At 63.9% G+C, this 19,315-nt stretch overlaps 1 protein-coding gene and 1 non-coding gene across 2 annotated transcripts; both read left to right on the top strand.

Annotated features, from left to right (window-relative positions):
- Positions 1–42: 42 nt before the first annotated feature.
- On the top strand, positions 43–114 carry TRNAM-CAU (transfer RNA methionine (anticodon CAU)). Its single transcript has one exon. It is a non-coding gene; the product is annotated as a tRNA-Met (tRNA).
- Positions 115–689: 575 nt separating this feature from the next.
- LOC130593204 (atrial natriuretic peptide receptor 1-like) lies at positions 690–17,407 on the top strand. The gene is given in 22 exon segments (XM_057398171.1): positions 690–1,369; positions 5,183–5,382; positions 6,654–6,767; positions 7,010–7,145; positions 7,652–7,743; positions 7,827–7,962; positions 8,043–8,127; positions 8,216–8,336; positions 9,562–9,636; positions 9,750–9,827; positions 9,949–10,053; positions 10,714–10,785; positions 10,873–11,032; positions 11,115–11,270; positions 12,366–12,479; positions 12,482–12,533; positions 12,627–12,773; positions 13,730–13,922; positions 14,009–14,183; positions 15,425–15,523; positions 17,057–17,148; positions 17,296–17,407. Coding segments are annotated over 22 exon segments (3,138 nt in total). The 5' UTR covers positions 690–696; the 3' UTR covers positions 17,359–17,407.
- The last annotated feature ends 1,908 nt before the right edge of the window (positions 17,408–19,315 follow it).

Consider the following 19,315-nt stretch of genomic DNA (forward strand, 5'->3'; position numbering starts at 1 on the left):
GAGTAGGTACTTAGAGCGCTGATAGCTGCGGTGACCGCCAGCAGCAGAGTGGCGCAGCGGAAGCGTGCTGGGCCCATAACCCAGAGGTCGATGGATCGAAACCATCCTCTGCTAGCTTCTTTTTTCCCCTTCATTAACACTTTAATTAATTCATTAATTTAATGTCATTTAATTAATGACATTCATCACACCCCCCCCCCTCCCCATCGCACGCTTATGGGGCGCACGGTTCGTTGGGAGCGTCGGGGGTAGGCCGCGCTCCCCGTGTCCCCAAACCCCCAACTCGCGTCCGGTGGGGTGCGATGGGGCAGGGGGGGGAACCGGAGCAGCACCGCCCCGCGCTCACCTCCCCGTGGGTGCCCGAGCCCCATTGAACCCCGACGGGGCGGCTCCGTGGGGCGAGTTTGGGGAGGTCCCAGCACCCCCTTTCCCATGGGGGTCCCATCCCTTACCCCCCCCCCCCCCCCCCATTTAACACCCCACGGGTGCAACTTCCCGCACCCACCACGGGGCGGCCCCGTCCCGCAGCGCTCCGCCGGGGCGGGCAGGAAGGGGTTAAGCTCGGTGTGGATGATAACGGAGGGGAAGGGGGGGGGGGAAGGAAGGGCTCAGCCCCGTTGTGCCGCTGGGTTGGAGGGCAGGAGGTGGGGGGGGGGGGGGGGGGGGGCAGTCCCAAAGTCCCTTCTCCGTGGGGCGATGCTCGCGGTCCTGGCCGCGCTCTGCTGCGCGGCACCGACGGCGGCGGCCACGGCGCTGACTTTGGCCGTGGTGCTGCCCGAGCGCAACCTCAGCTACCCCTGGGCTTGGCCACGCGTGGGCCCCGCCGTGCGCTTGGCCGTGGGCGCCGTGAACGCCCGCTCCGACCTCCTGCCGGGCTTCACCCTGCGCTGGGTGTTCGGCAGCAGCGAGGACGGGCACGGCGTCTGCTCCGAGATGGCCGCGCCTTTGGCCGCCGTCGACCTGCAGCTCGCCCATCACCCCGCAGCCTTCCTCGGGCCGGGCTGCGTGTACACGGCGGCGCCGGTCGCCCGCTTCACGAGCCACTGGCGACTGCCGCTGGTGACGGCCGGGGCCGAGGCTCACGGCTTCGACGACAAACGGGAGCAGTTCGGGCTCACGACCAGAGCCGGTCCCAGCCACCGCAAGCTGGGCGAGCTGGGGGTGCAGCTCCACCGCCGCTTCAACTGGACCCGCCGGGCGCTGCTGGTTTATTGGGACGAGAAGGTCGACGACCGCCCCTACTTCTTCGCCGCCGAAGGGCTCTACGTGCAGCTGCCGGCCCTGCGCAACCTCACCGTGCTGGACGTGGTGTTCCGCGGCGGGGGGAACTTCTCCTTCATCATCCAGGAGATCAAGCACAAGGGGCGCGGTGGGTGCCGGGGATGGGGATGGGGATCGGGGTGGTGCGGGTGCGGGAGGCTGAAGGGGCTGCGCTCACCCCGTGCTGTGAGCAGCTGGGAGATGATGAGGGCGGCCGACAGCCCCTGTCCCATCCCCATCCCTATCCCTATTCCCATCCCCATCACTATTCCCATTCCATCCCATCCCCATCCCCATCCCATCCCCATCCCTATCCCCATCCCCATCCCTATCCCTATTCCCGTCCCCATCCCCATCACTATTCCCATTCCATCCCATCCCCATCCCTATCCCCATCCCCATCCCATCCCCATCCCTATCCCCATCCCCATCCCTATCCCTATTCCCATCCCCATCCCCATCACTATTTCCATTCCATCCCATCCCATCCCCATCCCTATCCCTATCCCCATCCCCATCCCTATCCCTATTCCCATCCCCATCCCCATCACTACTCCCATTCCATCCCATCCCCATCCCTATCCCCATCCTCACCCCCATCCCCATCCCATCCCCATCCCTATCCCTATTCCCATCCCCATTCCCGTCCCTATCCCCATCCCCATTCCCAATTCCAACCCCATTCCCCTTGACTTGGCTGTACCCAACTTTACATGGCTCTGCGCAGGCATGTTGCATGACTGCACACATGGGTGCTGCCCTCACCCCGTGTTGTGACCCACTGGGGGCTGCTGAGCATGGCCACCGTTCCCATCTCTATTCCCATCCTCACCCCTATTCCCATTCCTATTCCCATCCCCATTCTCATCCCTATTCCCATTCCTATTCCCATCTCAATTCCCTTCCCATTCCCATCCCTATTCCCATCCCAATCCCATTCCCATCCCCATTCCCATCCCAATCCCATTCCCATCCCCATTCCATCCCTATTCCGTCCCCATCCCTATTCCCATTCCCATCTGCATTCCCATCCCTATTCCCATCCCAATCCCATTTCCATCCCCATCCCTATTCCCATCCCATTCCTATTCCCATCCCCATTCCTATCCATATTCCTATCCTAATCCATTTCCATCCCCATTCCTATCCCAATCCCAATCCCATCCCCATTCCTATCCGTATTCCCATCCCCATTCCCATCCCAATCCCATTCCCGTCCCTATTCCCATTCTATTCCCAGTCCCATCCCGTCCCCATCCGCTCCAGCCGGAGCCAACGGGTGGTGCCGGCGGCGCTGGCGCTGGGTGGGTGCCATCCGGCCGTGCCCAGTGGGTGCCGCGCTGGGGTTGGGGGGGGCGCGGCCGGACACCCCCCCCCCCCAGGGCAGCTCCCTGGGGTCCCATTGGATCCAATGGATCCCGGGGGATTGGGGGCAGGCTCGGGGTCGCTCCATGGCCGGGGTCGGGCTCTGCCGGGATCGGGCCCGGGGAGGAGGAAGCGGAGTCGGGAAAACAGGAAACCTGGAACGGGCATGGGGGGGGCAACGGGGGGGAAAGGGGGGCTCCCTGCGGCCCCTGCCCGGCACGGACACAGGGCATGGGGCGGGGGGGGCGGCGAGGAACATGGGAGCAGGGGACATGGGAACAGGGGACATGGGAGCAGGGGACATGGGATGGGGCTGGGACATGGGATGGGGCTGGGACATGGGAGCAGGGGACATGGGATGGGGCTGGGACATGGGAACAGGGGACATGGGAGCAGGGGACATGGGATGGGGCTGGGACATGGGATGGGGCTGGGACATGGGAGCAGGGGACATGGGATGGGGCTGGGACATGGGATGGGGGGACATGGGATGGGGCTGGGACATGGGAGCAGGGGACATGGGAGCAGGGGACATGGGATGGGGCTGGGACATGGGACAGGGGACATGGGATGGGGACATGGGATGGGGCTGGGACATGGGGCAGGGGACATGGGATGGGGCTGGGACATGGGATGGGGCTGGGACATGGGAGCAGGGGACATGGGATGGGACTGGGACATGGGAGCAGGGGTCATGGGATGGGACATGGGATGGGGCTGGGACATGGGAACAGGGGACATGGGATGGGACTGGGACATGGGATGGTGCTGGGACATGGGATGGGCCTGGGACATGGGATGGGACTGGGACAGGGGAACAGGGAACATGGGATGGGACTGGGACATGCGATGGGGCTGGGACATGGGAACAGGGGACATGAAATGGGACTGGGACATGGGATGGGGCTGGGACATGGGAACAGGGGACATGGGATGGGGCTGGGACATGGGATGGGACTGGGACATGGGAGGGGACATGGGATGGGGGGGACATGGGATGGGACTGGGACATGGGAGCAGGGGACATGGGATGGGGCTGGGACATGGGATGGGGGGGACATGGGACATGGGATGGGGCTGGGACATGGGAACAGGGGATGGGACAGGGGACATGGGATGGGGGGGACATGGGACATGGGACATGGGGACATGGGACATGGGATGGGGCTGGGACATGGGAACAGGGGACATGGGATGGGACTGGGACATGGGATGGGGCTGGGACATGGGAACAGGGGACATGGGATGGGGCTGGGACATGGGATGGGGCTGGGACATGGGAGCAGGGGACATGGGATGGGGCTGGGACATGGGAGCAGGGGACATGGGATGGGGCTGGGACATGGGAACAGGGGACATGGGAGCAGGGGACATGGGAACAGGGGACATGGGATGGGGCTGGGACATGGGAGCAGGGGACATGGGAGCAGGGGACATGGGAGCAGGGGACATGGGATGGGGCTGGGACATGGGAGCAGGGGACATGGGAGCAGGGGACATGGGATGGGGCTGGGACATGGGATGGGGCTGGGACATGGCAGGGGAAATGGGATGGGGCTGGGACATGGGAACAGGGGACATGGGATGGGGCTGGGACATGGGATGGGGCTGGGACATGGGATGGGGACATGGGATGGTGCTGGGACATGGGATGGGGCTGGGACATGGGAGCAGGGGACATGGGATGGGGCTGGGACATGGGAACAGGGGACATGGGAGCAGGGGACATGGGATGGGACTGGGACATGGGAGCAGGGGACATGGGATGGGACTGGGACATGGGATGGGGCTGGGACATGGGAACAGGGGACATGGGATGGGGCTGGGACATGGGATGGGGCTGGGACATGGGAGCAGGGGACATGGGATGGGGCTGGGACATGGGATGGGGCTGGAGGTGCTGCAGGACGTGGGATGGAGCAGGGGATGTGGGATGGAGTTGGAGCTGTTGAGGGACATGGGATGGAGCTGGGGAACATGGAACAGGGATGTCTGGGACATGGGGATATGGCCATAGGACAGGGATGGGGAGCTCTGCAGGACACGGGGTTGAGGACAAGGGACATGGAATGGATGGGGATGGAGCTGGAGCTGCTGAGGAACATATGGGCAGGGATGGGGGATGTCCCCGGTTGCCATAGGCAGGGATGGGGATGTCCCCGGTTGCCATAGGCAGGGATGGGGATGTCCCCGGTTGCCATAGGCAGGGATGGGGATGTCCCCGGTTGCCATAGGCAGGGATGGGGATGTCCCCGGTTGCCATAGGCAGGGATGGGGATGTCCCCGGTTGCCATAGGCAGGGATGGGGATGTCCCCGGTTGCCATAGGCAGGGATGGGGATGTCCCCGGTTGCCATAGGCAGGGATGGGGATGTCTCCGGTTGCCATAGGCAGGGATGGGGATGTCCCCGGTTGCCATAGGCAGGGATGGGGATGTCCCCGGTTGCCATAGGCAGGGATGGGGATGTCCCCGGTTGCCATAGGCAGGGATGGGGATGTCCCCGGTTGCCATAGGCCGGGCCGCGGTGTCTCAGGGCTGCCGCCGTGTCCCCCCGCAGTGGTTTACGTGTGCTGCGCCCCGGGCACGCTGCGGGAGCTGCTGCTGCAGGCGGAGCGCGAGGGGCTCACGCGCGGGGACTTCGTCTTCTTCTACATCGACATCTTCGGGGCCAGCCTGCAGGGGAGCCGCTTCCCCGAGCCCCAGCGGCCATGGAGGCGCGGGGACCGCCACGACGCGGCCGCACGCAGGGCCTTCGAGGTGGGTGACACCGGAGCCCAGCATGGGTGATACCGGTACCCATCATGTGTGTGATACCGGTACCCATCGTGTGTGTGACACCGGTACCCATCGTGTGTGATACCGGTACCCATCGTGTGTGACACCGGTAACCATCATGGGTGATACCGGTAACCATCATGGGTGATACCGGTACCCATCATGTGTGTGACACCGGTACCCATCATGGGTGACACCAGTACCCATCATGGGTGATACCGGTACCCATCATCGGTACCCATCGTGTGTGATACCGGTACCCATCGTGGGTGACACTGGAGCCCATCATGGGTGATACTGGTACCCATCGTGTGTGTGACACCGGTACCCATCGTGTGTGTGACACCGGTACCCATCGTGTGTGATACCGGTACCCATCGTGTGTGACACCGGTAACCATCATGGGTGATACCGGTACCCATCATGGGTGATACCGGTACCCATCATGTGTGTGACACCGGTACCCATCATGGGTGACACCAGTACCCATCATGGGTGATACCGGTACCCATCATGTGTGTGATACCGGTACCCATCGTGGGTGACACTGGAGCCCATCATGGGTGATACTGGTACCCATCATGTGTGTGACACCGGTACCCATCCTGTGTGATACCGGTACCCATCCTGTGTGATACCGGTACCCATCATGTGTGTGATACCGGTACCCATCGTTTGTGATACCGGTACCCATCATGTGTGTGACACCGGTACCCATCCTGTGTGATACCGGTACCCATCCTGTGTGATACCGGTACCCATCCTGTGTGATACCGGTACCCATCATGTGTGTGATACCGGTACCCATCGTGGGTGATACCGGTACCCATCCTGTGTGATACCGGTACCCATCGTGTGTGATACCGGTACTCACTGTGTGTGATACCGGTACCCATCATGTGTGGTACCGGTACCCATCGTGTGTGATACCGGTACTCATCATGTGTGGTACCGGTACCCATCATGTGTGGTACCGGTACCCATCGTGTGTGATACTGGTACCCATTGTGTGTGATACCGGTACCCATCATGTGTGGTACCGGTACCCATCGTGTGTGATACCGGTACCCATTGTGTGTGATACTGGTACCCATCATGTGTGGTACCGGTACCCATCGTGTGTGATACCGGTACCCATCATGTGTGGTACCGGTACCCATCGTGTGAGCATCATGATGCAATGGGTGCTCCTCATTTGGAGGGTTGCAGTTGATGGCCCCGTGTCCCAGCTCCATCCGCTCTCCCCTTCCCAGGCTGTCACCATCATCACCTACAGGGAGCCCACAAACCCCGAGTACCGGCCCTTCCTGGCGCGGCTGAAGGAGGAGGCCATGGCTCACTTCAACTTCTCCATGAAGGACGGCTTGGTGGGATATAGGGATGGGAACGGGAAAGCTGAAGGGTGAAGGGAACTGGGATAAGGGACAAATCCTATAGGGTGGAGATGGAGCTGCTGAGGGATGCGGGATGGAGCTGGGGGCAAGGGGGTATGGGATGAAGATGGGGCATGGGATGGAGATGGAGGTGCTGAGGGCCATGGGATGGGGACGAGGGGACACGGGATGGAGCTGAAGCCGTTCCCCATGCCGAGCTGTCCCCATGCCCCCAGATGAACTTCATCGCCGCCGCCTTCCACGACGGGGTCCTGCTCTACGCACAGGCCCTCAACGAGACGCTGGAGCGCGGCGGCTCCATCAGCAACGCCACCGCCGTCACCCGCCAGATGTGGAACCGCACCTTCTATGGTGGGACCCATCCCATCCCCATCCCATCCCTATCCCATCTCCATCCCATCTGCATCCCATCCCATCCCATCCCCATCCCATCCCATCCCCATCCCCATCCTATCACATCCCATCCCCATCCCATCACATCCCATCTCATCTCATTCCATCCCATCCCAATTCCTCCCCATCCCATCCCCATCCAGTCACATCCCATTCCATCCCATGCCATCCCCATCCCATCCCATCTCATCTCATTCCATCACATCCCAATCCCTCCCCATCCCATTCCATTACATCTCATCCCCATCCCATCCCCATCCTCATCCCCATCCTCATCCCCATCCCATTCCCATCTCGTCTCATCCCCATCCCATCCCATCCCCATCTCGTCTCATCCCCACCCCATCCCATCCCCATCCCACCCCATCCCCATCCCACCCCATCCCCACCCCCACCCCACCACATCCCCACCCCACCCCCACCCCATTCCCACCCCCTCCATACCTCCCACCTCTCACCCTCAGGCGTCACCGGCTTCCTGAAGATCGATGAGAACGGCGACCGGGAGAGCGATTATTCCCTCTGGGACATGGACCCGGTGCGGGGGGACTTCCAGGTGAGCCCCAACAGGGGAGCACCCCTCCCGTGGGGTGACCGGGGGCCTCCTCCCACCCGCTTCCCCCCTTCATCCCCCATCAGATTGTGGCCAACTACAACGGCACCACCAAGAAGCTCCAGATGGTGCCGGGCCGCGCCATCCATTGGCCGGGGAACGTGGTCCCCTCCGATGTCCCCCCCTGTGGCTTTGACAACAGTGACCCCCAGTGCCACAAAGGTGAGCGGGGTCCATAGAGGGGGGACACAGGCCATGGACCCCCCAACCCGGTCACCCATCGGCCTCCTGTCACCCTGCAGGCAGCCTGTCCACCCTGGAGGTCCTGTCCCTTGTGGTGAGCCTCATCCTCTTGGCCATCACCATCACCTCCTTCTTCATCTATAGGTAGGTGCTGCTGTGCCCAGAGGTGGGGGGGATGGACGGGGTTTTGGGGTTGGGGGGTGGGTCTCATGGGGATGCTGCCTTGGAGCAGGAAGCTGGCGCTGGAGAAGGAGCTGGCGGCCGAGCTGTGGCGGATCCGGTGGGAAGATGTGCAGATGAGCAGCTTGGAGAAGCACCTGCGGAGCGCCGGCAGCAAGCTCACCCTGTCCCTGGTGAGGTGGTGGGGAGCAGGCGGAGGGGTCAGGGTTTGGGGTGGTGGGGTCAGGGTTTGGAGGTGATGGGGTCAGGGTTTGGAGGTGATGGGGAGCAGGGTTTGGAGGTGATGGGGAGCAGGGTTTGGAGGTGATGGGGAGCAGGGTTTGGAGGTGGTGGGGAGCAGGCGGAGGGGTCAGGGTTTGGGGTGGTGGGGTCAGGGTTTGGAGGTGATGGGGTCAGGGTTTGGAGGTGATGGGGAGCAGGGTTTGGGGTGGTGGGGTCAGGGTTTGGAGGTGATGGGGTCAGGGTTTGGAGGTGATGGGGTCAGGGTTTGGAGGTGATGGGGTCAGGGTTTGGAGGTGATGGGGAGCAGGGTTTGGAGGTGGTGGGGAGCAGGCGGAGGGGTCAGGGTTTGGGGTGGTGGGGTCAGGGTTTGGGGTGGTGGGGTCAGGGTTTGGAGGTGATGGGGAGCAGGGTTTGGGGGTGGTGGGGTCAGGGTTTGGGGGTGATGGGGAGCAGGGTTTGGAGGTGAAGGGGATCAAGGTTTGGGAGTGATGGGGTCAGGGTTTGGAGGTGATGGGGTCAGGGTTTGGAGGTGATGGGGTCAGGGTTTGGGGGCGATGGGGTCAGGGTTTGGGGGTGATGGGGTCAGGGTTTGGAGGTGATGGGGAGCAGGGTTTGGAGGTGAAGGGGATCAAGCTTTGGGGGTGATGGGATCAGGGTTTGGAGGAGTTGGGATCAGGTTTTGGAGGTGATGGGGTCAGGGTTTGGGGGTGATGGGGATCAAGGTTTGGGGGTGATGGGGTCAGGGTTTGGAGGTGATGGGGTCAGGGTTTGGGGGTGGTGGGGTCAGGGTTTGGAGGAGTTGGGATCAGGTTTTGGAGGTGATGGGGTCAGGGTTTGGGGGTGATGGGGATCAAGGTTTGGGGGTGATGGGGTCAGGGTTTGGAGGTGATGGGGTCAGGGTTTGGAGGTGATGGGGTCAGGGTTTGGGGGTGATGGGATCAGGTTTTGGAGGTGATGGGGTCAGGTTTTGGAGGTGATGGGGTCAGGGTTTGGAGGTGATGGGATCAGGTTTTGGAGGTGATGGGGTCAGGGTTTGGAGGAGTTGGGATCAGGTTTTGGAGGTGATTGGGACCAGGGTTTGGAGGTGAAGGGGATCAAGGTTTGGGGGTGATGGGATCAGGTTTTGGAGGTGATGGAAGCAGGGGCAGGCCTCATGCCGCTTCCCTCCCCATCCAGAGGGGCTCCAACTACGGCTCCCTGATGACCACAGAGGGGCAGTTCCAGGTCTACGCCAAGACCGCCTATTACAAGGTACCCCGGCCCGGGCTGGCCTGGCCCTGAATGCCCCCCCCTTTCCCAGCCCGGCCTGGTGCAGGGATATGGGGTGGGAGGCGCCTCCCCATCCCTTTGTGCCCCCCACCCAGGGCAACCTGGTGGCCGTGAAGCACCTGAACCGCCCGCGCATCGAGCTCACGCGCAAGGTCCTCTTCGAGCTGAAGCACGTAGGTGAAGCGTGCGGCGCCGTGGGGAGGGCTATGGGGAGGGCTGTGGGGCCGTGGGGAGGGCTATGGGGAGGGCTGTGGGGCCATGGGGCTGCTCCCAGCCCCTGCTCTCCTCTCTCAGATGCGGGATGTCCAAAACGAGCACCTCACCCGCTTCATCGGTGCCTGCACCGACCCCCCCAACATCTGCATCCTGACCGAGTACTGCCCCCGGGGCAGCCTGCAGGTACCCCAGGGACCACCTGCACCCATCGGGGTGGGGATGCTCCATCCGGCACCCATCGGGGTGGGGAGGCTCCATCCAGCACCCATTGGGGCTGGGGCTGCTTCCAGGACCCATTGGGGTGGGGATGCTCCATCCGGCACCCATTGGGGTGGGGATGCTCCATCCGGCACCCATCGGGATGGGGATGCTCCATCCGGTACCCATTGGGGTGGGGATGCTCCACCCAGCACCCATCGGGGTGGGGATGCTCCATCCAGCACCCATTGGGGTGGGGATGCTCCATTCAGCACCCAATGGGATGGGGATGCTCCATCCGGCACCCATTGGGGTGGGGATGCTCCATCCGGCACCCATCGGGATGGGGATGCTCCATCCGGTACCCATTGGGGTGGGGATGCTCCACCCAGCACCCATCGGGGTGGGGATGCTCCATCCAGCACCCATTGGGATGGGGATGCTCCATCCGGTACCCACTGGGGTGGGGATGCTCCACCCAGCACCCATTGGAATTGGGATGCTCCATCCAGCACCCAATGGGATGGGGCTGCTCCATCCAGCACCCATCGGGGTGGGGTTGCTCCCTGGGTGCCTGGGCTGGGCGGAGCCGATGGGTGCTGGTCCCCATCCTGGCCCAATCCCTGTCGGTGCTGTGCTCCTCAGGACATCCTGGAGAACGAGAGCATCACCTTGGACTGGATGTTCCGCTATTCCCTCACCCACGACATCGTCAAGGTAAGAGCCCAATCCCAGCATCCCCATTCCCGACGTCGGGAATCAGCCGCAAGCCTGACCCCCCTCCCCTACCCCCCCCCCCCCCAGGGGATGCAATTCCTGCACAACGGCGTCATCGTCTCCCATGGCAACCTCAAGTCCTCCAACTGCGTGGTGGACAGCCGCTTCGTGCTCAAGATCACCGACTATGGGCTGGAGAGCTTCCGCCTGCCCCCCGATGGGGAGGACACCCATGCCCTCTTCTCCAGTGAGCACCCAACCCTACCCCCCCCCCAGCACCCAACGCCCGGGGTCCCCGCTCGCCCTCAGCACCCTTCTTGGTGGCACAGAGAAGCTGTGGACGGCGCCCGAGCTCTTGAGGATGGAGCAGCCCCCGGGCCGTGGTACCCAGAAGGGGGACGTCTACAGCTTCGGCATCATCCTGCAGGAGATCGCCCTGCGCAACGGGGTCTTCTACGTGGAGGGCATGGACCTCAGCCCCAAAGGTTGGGGGGCAGCAGGAGCTGATGGGTGCTTGGGCCTGACAATGGGTGCTTGGGCCTGACAATGGGTGCTTGGGCCTTCCGATGGGTGCTTGGATCTTCCGATGGGTGCTTGGACATTCCAATGGGTGCTTGGACCTTCCGATGGGTGCTTGGGCCTTCCGATGGGTGCTCGGGCCTTCTGATGGGTGCTCGGATCTTCTGATGGGTGCTCGGACATTCTGATGGGTGCTCAGGTCTTCCGATGGGTGCTCAGGTCTTCCGATGGGTGCTCGGGTCTTCCGATGGGTGCTTGGACCTCCTGATGGGTGCTTGGATCTTCCGATGGGTGCTTGGGCCTTCCGATGGGTGCTTGGACCTCCTGATGGGTGCTTGGGCCTGACAATGGATGCTTGGATGTGCTGTGATGGGTGCTTGGACCTTCCGATGGGTGTTTGGACCTGACAATGGGTGCATGAACCTGACAATGGATGCTTGGGCCTTCCAATGGGTGCTTGGACCTCCTGATGGGTGCTTGGATGAGCTGATGAGTCCTGGGACCTGCTGATGGGTTATTGGATGAGCTGATGGGTGCTTGGACCTACCGATGGGTGCTTGGATCTACTGATGGGTGCTTGGATCTACCGATGGGTGCTTGGACCTACCGATGGGTGCTTGGATCTACCGATGGGTGCTTGGATCTACCTACGGGTGCTTGGACCTACCGACGGGTGCTGATGATGGGTGCTTGGATCTACCTACTGCTGATGGGTGCTTGGATGACTGACGGGTGCTTGGATCTACCGATGGGTGCTTGGACCTTCTGATGGGTGCTTGGATCTACCGATGGTTGCTTGGATCTACCGACGGGTGCTTGGACCTTCTGATGGGTGCTTGGATCTACCGACGGGTGCTTGGACCTACCGACGGGTGCTTGGATCTACCGATGGGTGCTGGGACCTACCGACGTGTGCTGGGACCTACCTACGGGTGCTGGGACCTACCTACGGGTGCTTAGACCAGTCGATGGGTGCTTTGACCTATCGCTGGGTGCTGGCACCAGTTGATGGGTGCTGCTCCCCTCTGACGGGTGCTGCCCCCCGCCGTCCCCCTCCCCAGAGATCATCGAGCGTGTGAAGAGCGGCGAGCGCCCCAGCTTCCGCCCCTCGGCCGCCGTGGGGTGCCAGCTGGAGGAGCTGGGGCAGCTCATGCAGCTCTGCTGGGCCGAGGACCCCTGGAGCGCCCGGACTTCAACCACATCAAGGTGCAGCTCCGCAGGTTCAACAGGTACCGACCCCATCCCCATCCCCGGCCCCACCGCGGCGGGGGGCGGATGGACCCCTGTGGGTCCCCAGGTGGGTGCTGAGCCCCTGCCCGCAGGGGGAGCAGCAGCAACATCCTGGACAACCTGCTGTCCCGCATGGAGCAGTACGCCAACAACCTGGAGGAGCTGGTGGAGGAGCGCACCCAGGCCTACCTGGAGGAGAAGCGCAAGGCGGAGGCGCTGCTCTACCAGATCCTGCCCCAGTGAGCGTCCATGGGGGTCCGATAGAGACCCCCCGGCCACCGCGCTGTGGGGTACCACGGCAGCATCGCGCACGCGCACGCACACGCACACAATCCTGCCCTGCTGGGGGGGGTGCTGGGACGTGGTGATGGGTGGTTGGACGTGGTGATGGGGGGGTGGACCTCCTGTGATGGGTGGTTGAACACGGTGATGGGTGGGTGGGTGGTTGGACATGGTGATGGGTGGTTGGAGCTGGTGACAGGTGGTTGGACGTGGTGACGGGTGGTTGGACGTGGTGAGGGGTGGTTGGAGCTGGTGAGGGGTGGTTGGAGCTGGTGATGGGTGGTTGGACGTGGTGATGGGGGGGTGGACATGGTGAGGGGTGGTTGGAGCTGGTGACAGGTGGTTGGACGTGGTGACGGGTGGTTGGACGTGGTGACGGGTGGTTGGAGCTGGTGACGGGTGGTTGGACGTGGTGAGGGGTGGTTGGGTGGTTGGACATGGTGATGGGTGGTTGGACATGGTGATGGGTGGGTGGGTGGTTGGAGCTGGTGACGGGTGGTTGGAGCTGGTGACGGGTGGTTGGACATGGTGATGGGTGGTTGGACGTGGTGATGGGTGGTTGGACATGGTGATGGGTGGTTGGACGTGGTGATGGGTGGTTGGAGCTGGTGATGGGTGGTTGGATCTCCTGTGATGGGTGGTTGAACACGGTGATGGGTGGGTGGGTGGTTGGACATGGTGACGGGTGGTTGGAGCTGGTGACGGGTGGTTGGAGCTGGTGATGGGTGGTTGGACGTGGTGATGGGTGGTTGAACCTCCTGTGATGGGTGGTTGGAGCTGGTGATGGGTGGTTGGACCTGCTGATGGGTGGCTGGACCTGCTGATGGATGCATCCAAGCACCCCTGCATGGCTGGGGATGCCTACAGCAGCTGTGGACACCCCCCCCCTCCATGTCCCATCCCCACCCCACAGCTCGGTGGCGGAGCAGCTGAAGCGGGGCGAGACGGTGCCGGCGGAGGCCTTCGACAGCGTCACCATCTACTTCAGCGACATCGTGGGCTTCACGGCGCTGTCGGCGCAGAGCACGCCCATGCAGGTGGTGACGCTGCTCAACGACCTCTACACTTGCTTCGACGCCATCATCGACCACTTCGACGTCTACAAGGTTTGGGGTGGGGATGATGGGGACCCCCGCATTGGGGGGGGGGGGTTGTTGGGTGTTGTTGGCACCCCACGGCGCTCGGTCCGCAGGTGGAGACCATCGGTGACGCCTACATGGTGGTGTCGGGGCTGCCGGTGCGCAACGGGCGGCAGCACGCGCCCGAGGTGGCGCGCATGGCGCTGGCGCTGCTCGACGCCGTGCGCTCCTTCCGCATCCGCCACCGGCCCCAGCAGCAGCTGCGGCTGCGCATCGGGGTGCACACGGGTCAGTGGGGTGGGGATGGCAATGGGGAAGGCATGGGGGGGGGGGGGGAGCCCATGGGGGGGGCAATGGGGGGATGGGGGCAATGGGGAGCCCATGGGGGGGAATGGGGATGGGGGAGCCATGGGGGGCAATGGGGATGGGGGAGCCCATGGGGGGGAATGGGGATGGGGGAGCCATGGGGGGCAATGGGGATGGGGGAGCCCATGGGGGGGAATGGGGATGGGGGAGCCATGGGGGGCACTGGGGATGGGGGAGCCCAGGGGGGGGAATGGGGATGGGGGAGCCATGGGGGGAAATGGGGATTGGGGAACCATGGGGGGGGAATGGGGATTGGGGAGCCATGGGGCCAATGGGGATGGGGAAGGCATGGGGGGCAATGGGGATGGGGGAGCCATGGGGGGAATGGGGGATTGGGGAGCCCATGGGGGGGAATGGGGGATTGGGGAGCCATGGGGGGGGAATGGGGAGTCATGGGGAGTCAATGGGGGGAATGGGGATGGGGATGGAGGAGCCATGGGGGGGCAATGGGGATTGGGGAGCCATGGGGGGCAATGGGGATGGGGGAGCCCATGGGGGGGTAATGGGGATGGGGGAGCCATGGGGGGCAATGGGGATGGGGGAGCCATGGGGGGCAATGGGGATTGGGGAGCCATGGGGGGTGATTGCAATGGGGAAGTCATGGGGGGCAATGGGGATGGGGGAGCCCATGGGGGGGGATTGCAATGGGAAAGCCATGGGGGGCAATGGGGATGGGGGGGAGCACGTGGGGGGGATAGCAATGGGGAAGCCATGGGGGCACGTGGGGGGATGGGGAACCCATGGGGGTCAATGGGGATGGGGGGATGGAGAACCCACATGGGTCAATAGGGATGGGGACATGGGACCCATGTGGGTCAATGGGGATGTGTGACCAATGTGGGTCAATGGGGATGGAGAAGCCATGGGGGGTCAATGGGAATGGGGGACCGGGGCAATGGGGATGGGGGACCCATGGAGGGGAATGGGGATGTGGACCCATGGAGGGGAATGGGGATGTGGACCCATATGGGGTCAGTGGGGATGGGGACATGGAAGCCGTATGGGTCAATGGGGAGAGGGAACCCACATGGGTCAGTGGAGATGGGGACAGGGCCACAGCACCCACACAGGTCAATGGGCACCCAGCCCTCCCATGGACCCCAGGGGGCAGTGGGGCCATGTGGGGTGGGAGCTATGGGGGGTGCTCACTGGGTGCCCCCCAGGACCCGTCTGTGCCGGGGTTGTGGGGCTCAAGATGCCCCGGTACTGCCTGTTCGGGGACACGGTGAACACGGCCTCGCGCATGGAGTCCAATGGGGAAGGTGAGGGCACCCATGGGTGCTGAGGGGCACCTATGGGTGGTGATGGGCACCCATGGGTGCTGAGGGGCACCTATGGGTGGTGATGGGCACCTATGGGAGCTGCTGGGCACCCATGGGTGCTGAGGGGCACCTATGGGTGGTGATGGGCACCTATGGGAGCTGCTGGGCATCTATGGGTGCTGCTGGGCACCTATGGGTGCTGATGGGCACCCTGGGGGCTGATGGGCACCCATGGTTGGTGATGGGCACCCATGGGAGCTGATGGGCTCCTATGGGTGGTGATGGGCACCCATGGTTGGTGATGGGCTCCTATGGGTGCTGCTGGGCTCCTATGGGTGCTGCTGGGCACCCATGGTTGGTGATGGGCACCCATGGCTGCTGATGGGCACCCACGGTTGGTGATGGGCACCCATGGGAGCTGATGGGCACCTCTGGGTGCTGATGGGCACCCATGGTTGTTGATGAGCACCCACGGGTGCTGATGGGCACCTATGGGAGCTGATGGGCACCCAAGCTTGTTGATGGGCTCCTATGGGTGCTGATGGTCACCTATGGGTGCTGATGGGCACCCATGGTTGGTGATGGGCACCCACGGCTGCTGATGGGCATGCATGGGAGCTGATGGGCACCCATGGTTGGTGATGGGCTCCTATGGGTGCTGATGGTCACCTATGGGTGCTGATGGGCACCCATGGTTGGTGATGGGCACCCACGGTTGGTGATGGACACCTATGGGTGCTGATGGGCACCTATGGGTGCTGATGGGCACCCACGGTTGGTGATGGGCACCCATGGGAGCTGGTGAGCACCCACGGTTGGTGATGGGCACCCATGGTTGTTGATGAGCACCCACGGGTGCTGATGGGCACCTATGGGAGCTGATGGGCACCCAAGCTTGTTGATGGGCTCCTATGGGCGCTGACGGGCACCTATGGGTGGTGATGGGCACCTATGGGAGCTGATGGGCACCCATGGGTGGTGATGGGCTCCTATGGGAGCTGATGAGCACCCACGGGTGCTGATGGGCTCCTATGGGTGCTGACGGGCACCTATGGGTGGTGATGGGCACCTATGGGAGCTGATGGGCACCCAAGCTTGTTGATGGGCTCCTATGGGTGCTGATGGGCACCTATGGGAGCTGATGGGCACCCAAGCTTGTTGATGGGCTCCTATGGGTGCTGACGGGCACCTATGGGAGCTGATGGGCACCCAAGCTTGTTGATGGGCTCCTATGGGCGCTGACGGGCACCTATGGGTGGTGATGGGCACCTATGGGAGCTGATGGGCACCCAAGCTTGTTGATGGGCTCCTATGGGTGCTGATGGGCACCTATGGGAGCTGATGGGCACCCATGGGTGGTGATGGGCTCCTATGGGAGCTGATGAGCACCCACGGGTGCTGATGGGCTCCTATGGGTGCTGACGGGCACCTATGGGTGCTGATGGGCACCTATGGGAGCTGATGGGCACCCAAGCTTGTTGATGGGCTCCTATGGGTGCTGACGGGCACCCATGGGTGCCGCCGCTCCCCCAGCCCTGAAGATCCACATCTCTGCCGCCACCAAGGCCGTGCTGGAGGAGTTCGGCTGCTTCGAGCTGGAGCTCCGGGGGGACGTGGAGATGAAGGTGGGTCCTGCCCCCCCCCCATGGGTGCCCCAATGGGGTCCATCCCCCCCTCCCCCATCCTCATCCCATAGCCCCGAAGTTGCCATGGGCACCCTGGGACCCCCTCCCCCCCCTTTGTCTGATCCCCCCCCCCCTCTCTCCCCATAGGGCAAGGGGAAGGTGAGGACCTATTGGCTGCTGGGGGAGCGGGGGGGCAGCACCCGGGGCTGACCCCCCCCCAGCACCCAGACCCCCGGGGGGGGCTGCACCAGGCACCGCCTCCGAGCCTCCCCCCCACCCACCCGGTCCTCAATGCGCCCCAATGCATCCCAGTGCATCCCAATGCATCCCAGTGCACCCCAATGCATCCCAATGCATCCCAGTGCACCCCAATGCATCCCAGTGCACCCCAATGCATCCCAATGCATCCCAGTGCACCCCAATGCATCCCAATGCACCCCAATGCATCCTAACGCATCCCAATGCACCCCAGTGCACCCCGGCTGCTCCGGGGGGGACCCCATGGGACCCCCTGGGCACGGGCACCGGAAAGGGGGGTGCAGGGCTCGGGGGGGCTTGGGGGGCTGGGGGGTGGGGTGGGGGGGGGCTGTGGGGCCGGGGGGGGGGGTCACGAGAGCTCTAATTTTATAATAAAGGTGATGTGGACATGGGGTGATGGGGCCGGTCCTGAGCCCCACAGCGGGGTCCCTCCTGCGCCCCACATTCCTGAGCCCCACATCTCTGAGCCCCATAGCGGGGTCCCTCCTGTGCCCCACATTCCTGAGCCCCACATCTCTGAGCCCCATAGCGGGGTCCCTCCTGTGCCCCACATTCCTGAGCCCCACATCTCTGAGCCCCATAGCAGAGTCCCTCCTGTGCCCCACATCCCTGAGCCCCATAGCGGGGTCCCTCCTGCGCCCCACATCCCTGAGCCCCACAGCGGGGTCCCTCCTGTGCCCCACATCCCTGAGCCCCATAGCGGGGTCCCTCCTGTGCCCCACATCCCTGAGCCCCACAGTGGGGTCCCTCCTGCGCCCCACATCCCTGAGCCCCACAGCAGGGTCCCTCCTGTGCCCCACATCCCTGAGCCCCATAGCAGAGTCCCTCCTGCACCCCACATCCCTGAGCCCCACAGCGGGGGTCCCCTCCTGCACCCCACAACGGGGACCCTTTCTGTGCCCCACATAGGGTATCCCCCCCCGCAGGAGGAGTCCCCTCCTTCGCCCCACATCCGGGTGCTCCACATCGGGAGTCTCGCGCCGCACATTGGGGTCCATTCCCTGTGCCCCACATCGGGGGTCTGCTCCTGAGCCCCACATCGGATCCCATCCCTGCCCCCCACATCGGGAGTCCCCTCCTGCGCCCCACATCCCTGTGCCCCACATCAGGAGTCCCTTCCTGTGCCCCACGCCGGGGATCCCCTTCTGAGCCCCACATCGGGTCCCATCCCTGCACCCCTCATCCCTGTGCTCCACATCGGGTCCCCTCCCTGCGCCCCACATCGGGGGTCCCTTCCTGCCCCCCACATGCCCGAGCCCCACATCAGGGTCCCCTCTCGCGCCCCACATCCCCGAGCCCCACATCGGGGGTCCCTTCCTGCGCCCCACATCCCCGAGCCCCACATCGCGGGTCCCTTCCTGCGCCCCACAACCCTGAGCCCCACATCGGGGCTCCGTTCCTGAGCCCCACATCAGGTCCCCTCCCTGCGCCCCACATCGGGGGTCCCTTCCTGCGCCCCACATCCCCGAGCCCCACATCCCCGAGCCCCACATCGGGTCCCATCCCTGCGCCCCACAACCCTGAGCCCCACATCGGGGTTCCCTTCCTGCGCCCCACATCCCCGAGCCCCACATCGGGTCCCGTCCCTGCGCCCCACATCCCCGAGCCCCACATCGGGTCCCTTCCTGCGCCCCACATCCCCGAGCCCCACATCGGGGGTCCCTTCCTGCGCCCCACATCCCCGAGCCCCACATCGGGGGTCCGTTCCTGAGCCCCACATCCCCGAGCCCCACATCGGGTCCCATCCCTGCGCCCCACATCCCCGAGCCCCACATCGGGGGTCCGTTCCTGAGCCCCACATCTCCGAGCCCCACATCGGGGGTCCCTTTCTGGGCCCCACATCCCCGAGCCCCACATCGGGGGTCCCTTCCTGCGCCCCACATCCCCGAGCCCCACATCGGGGGTCCCT

The sequence above is a fragment of the Pezoporus wallicus genome, unplaced genomic scaffold (assembly GCF_028554395.1).
Source record: "Pezoporus wallicus isolate ANWC-B61680 ecotype Strahan unplaced genomic scaffold, APGP_CSIRO_Pwel_v1 contig_12184, whole genome shotgun sequence".
Classification (NCBI taxonomy): Eukaryota; Metazoa; Chordata; class Aves; order Psittaciformes; family Psittacidae; genus Pezoporus; species Pezoporus wallicus.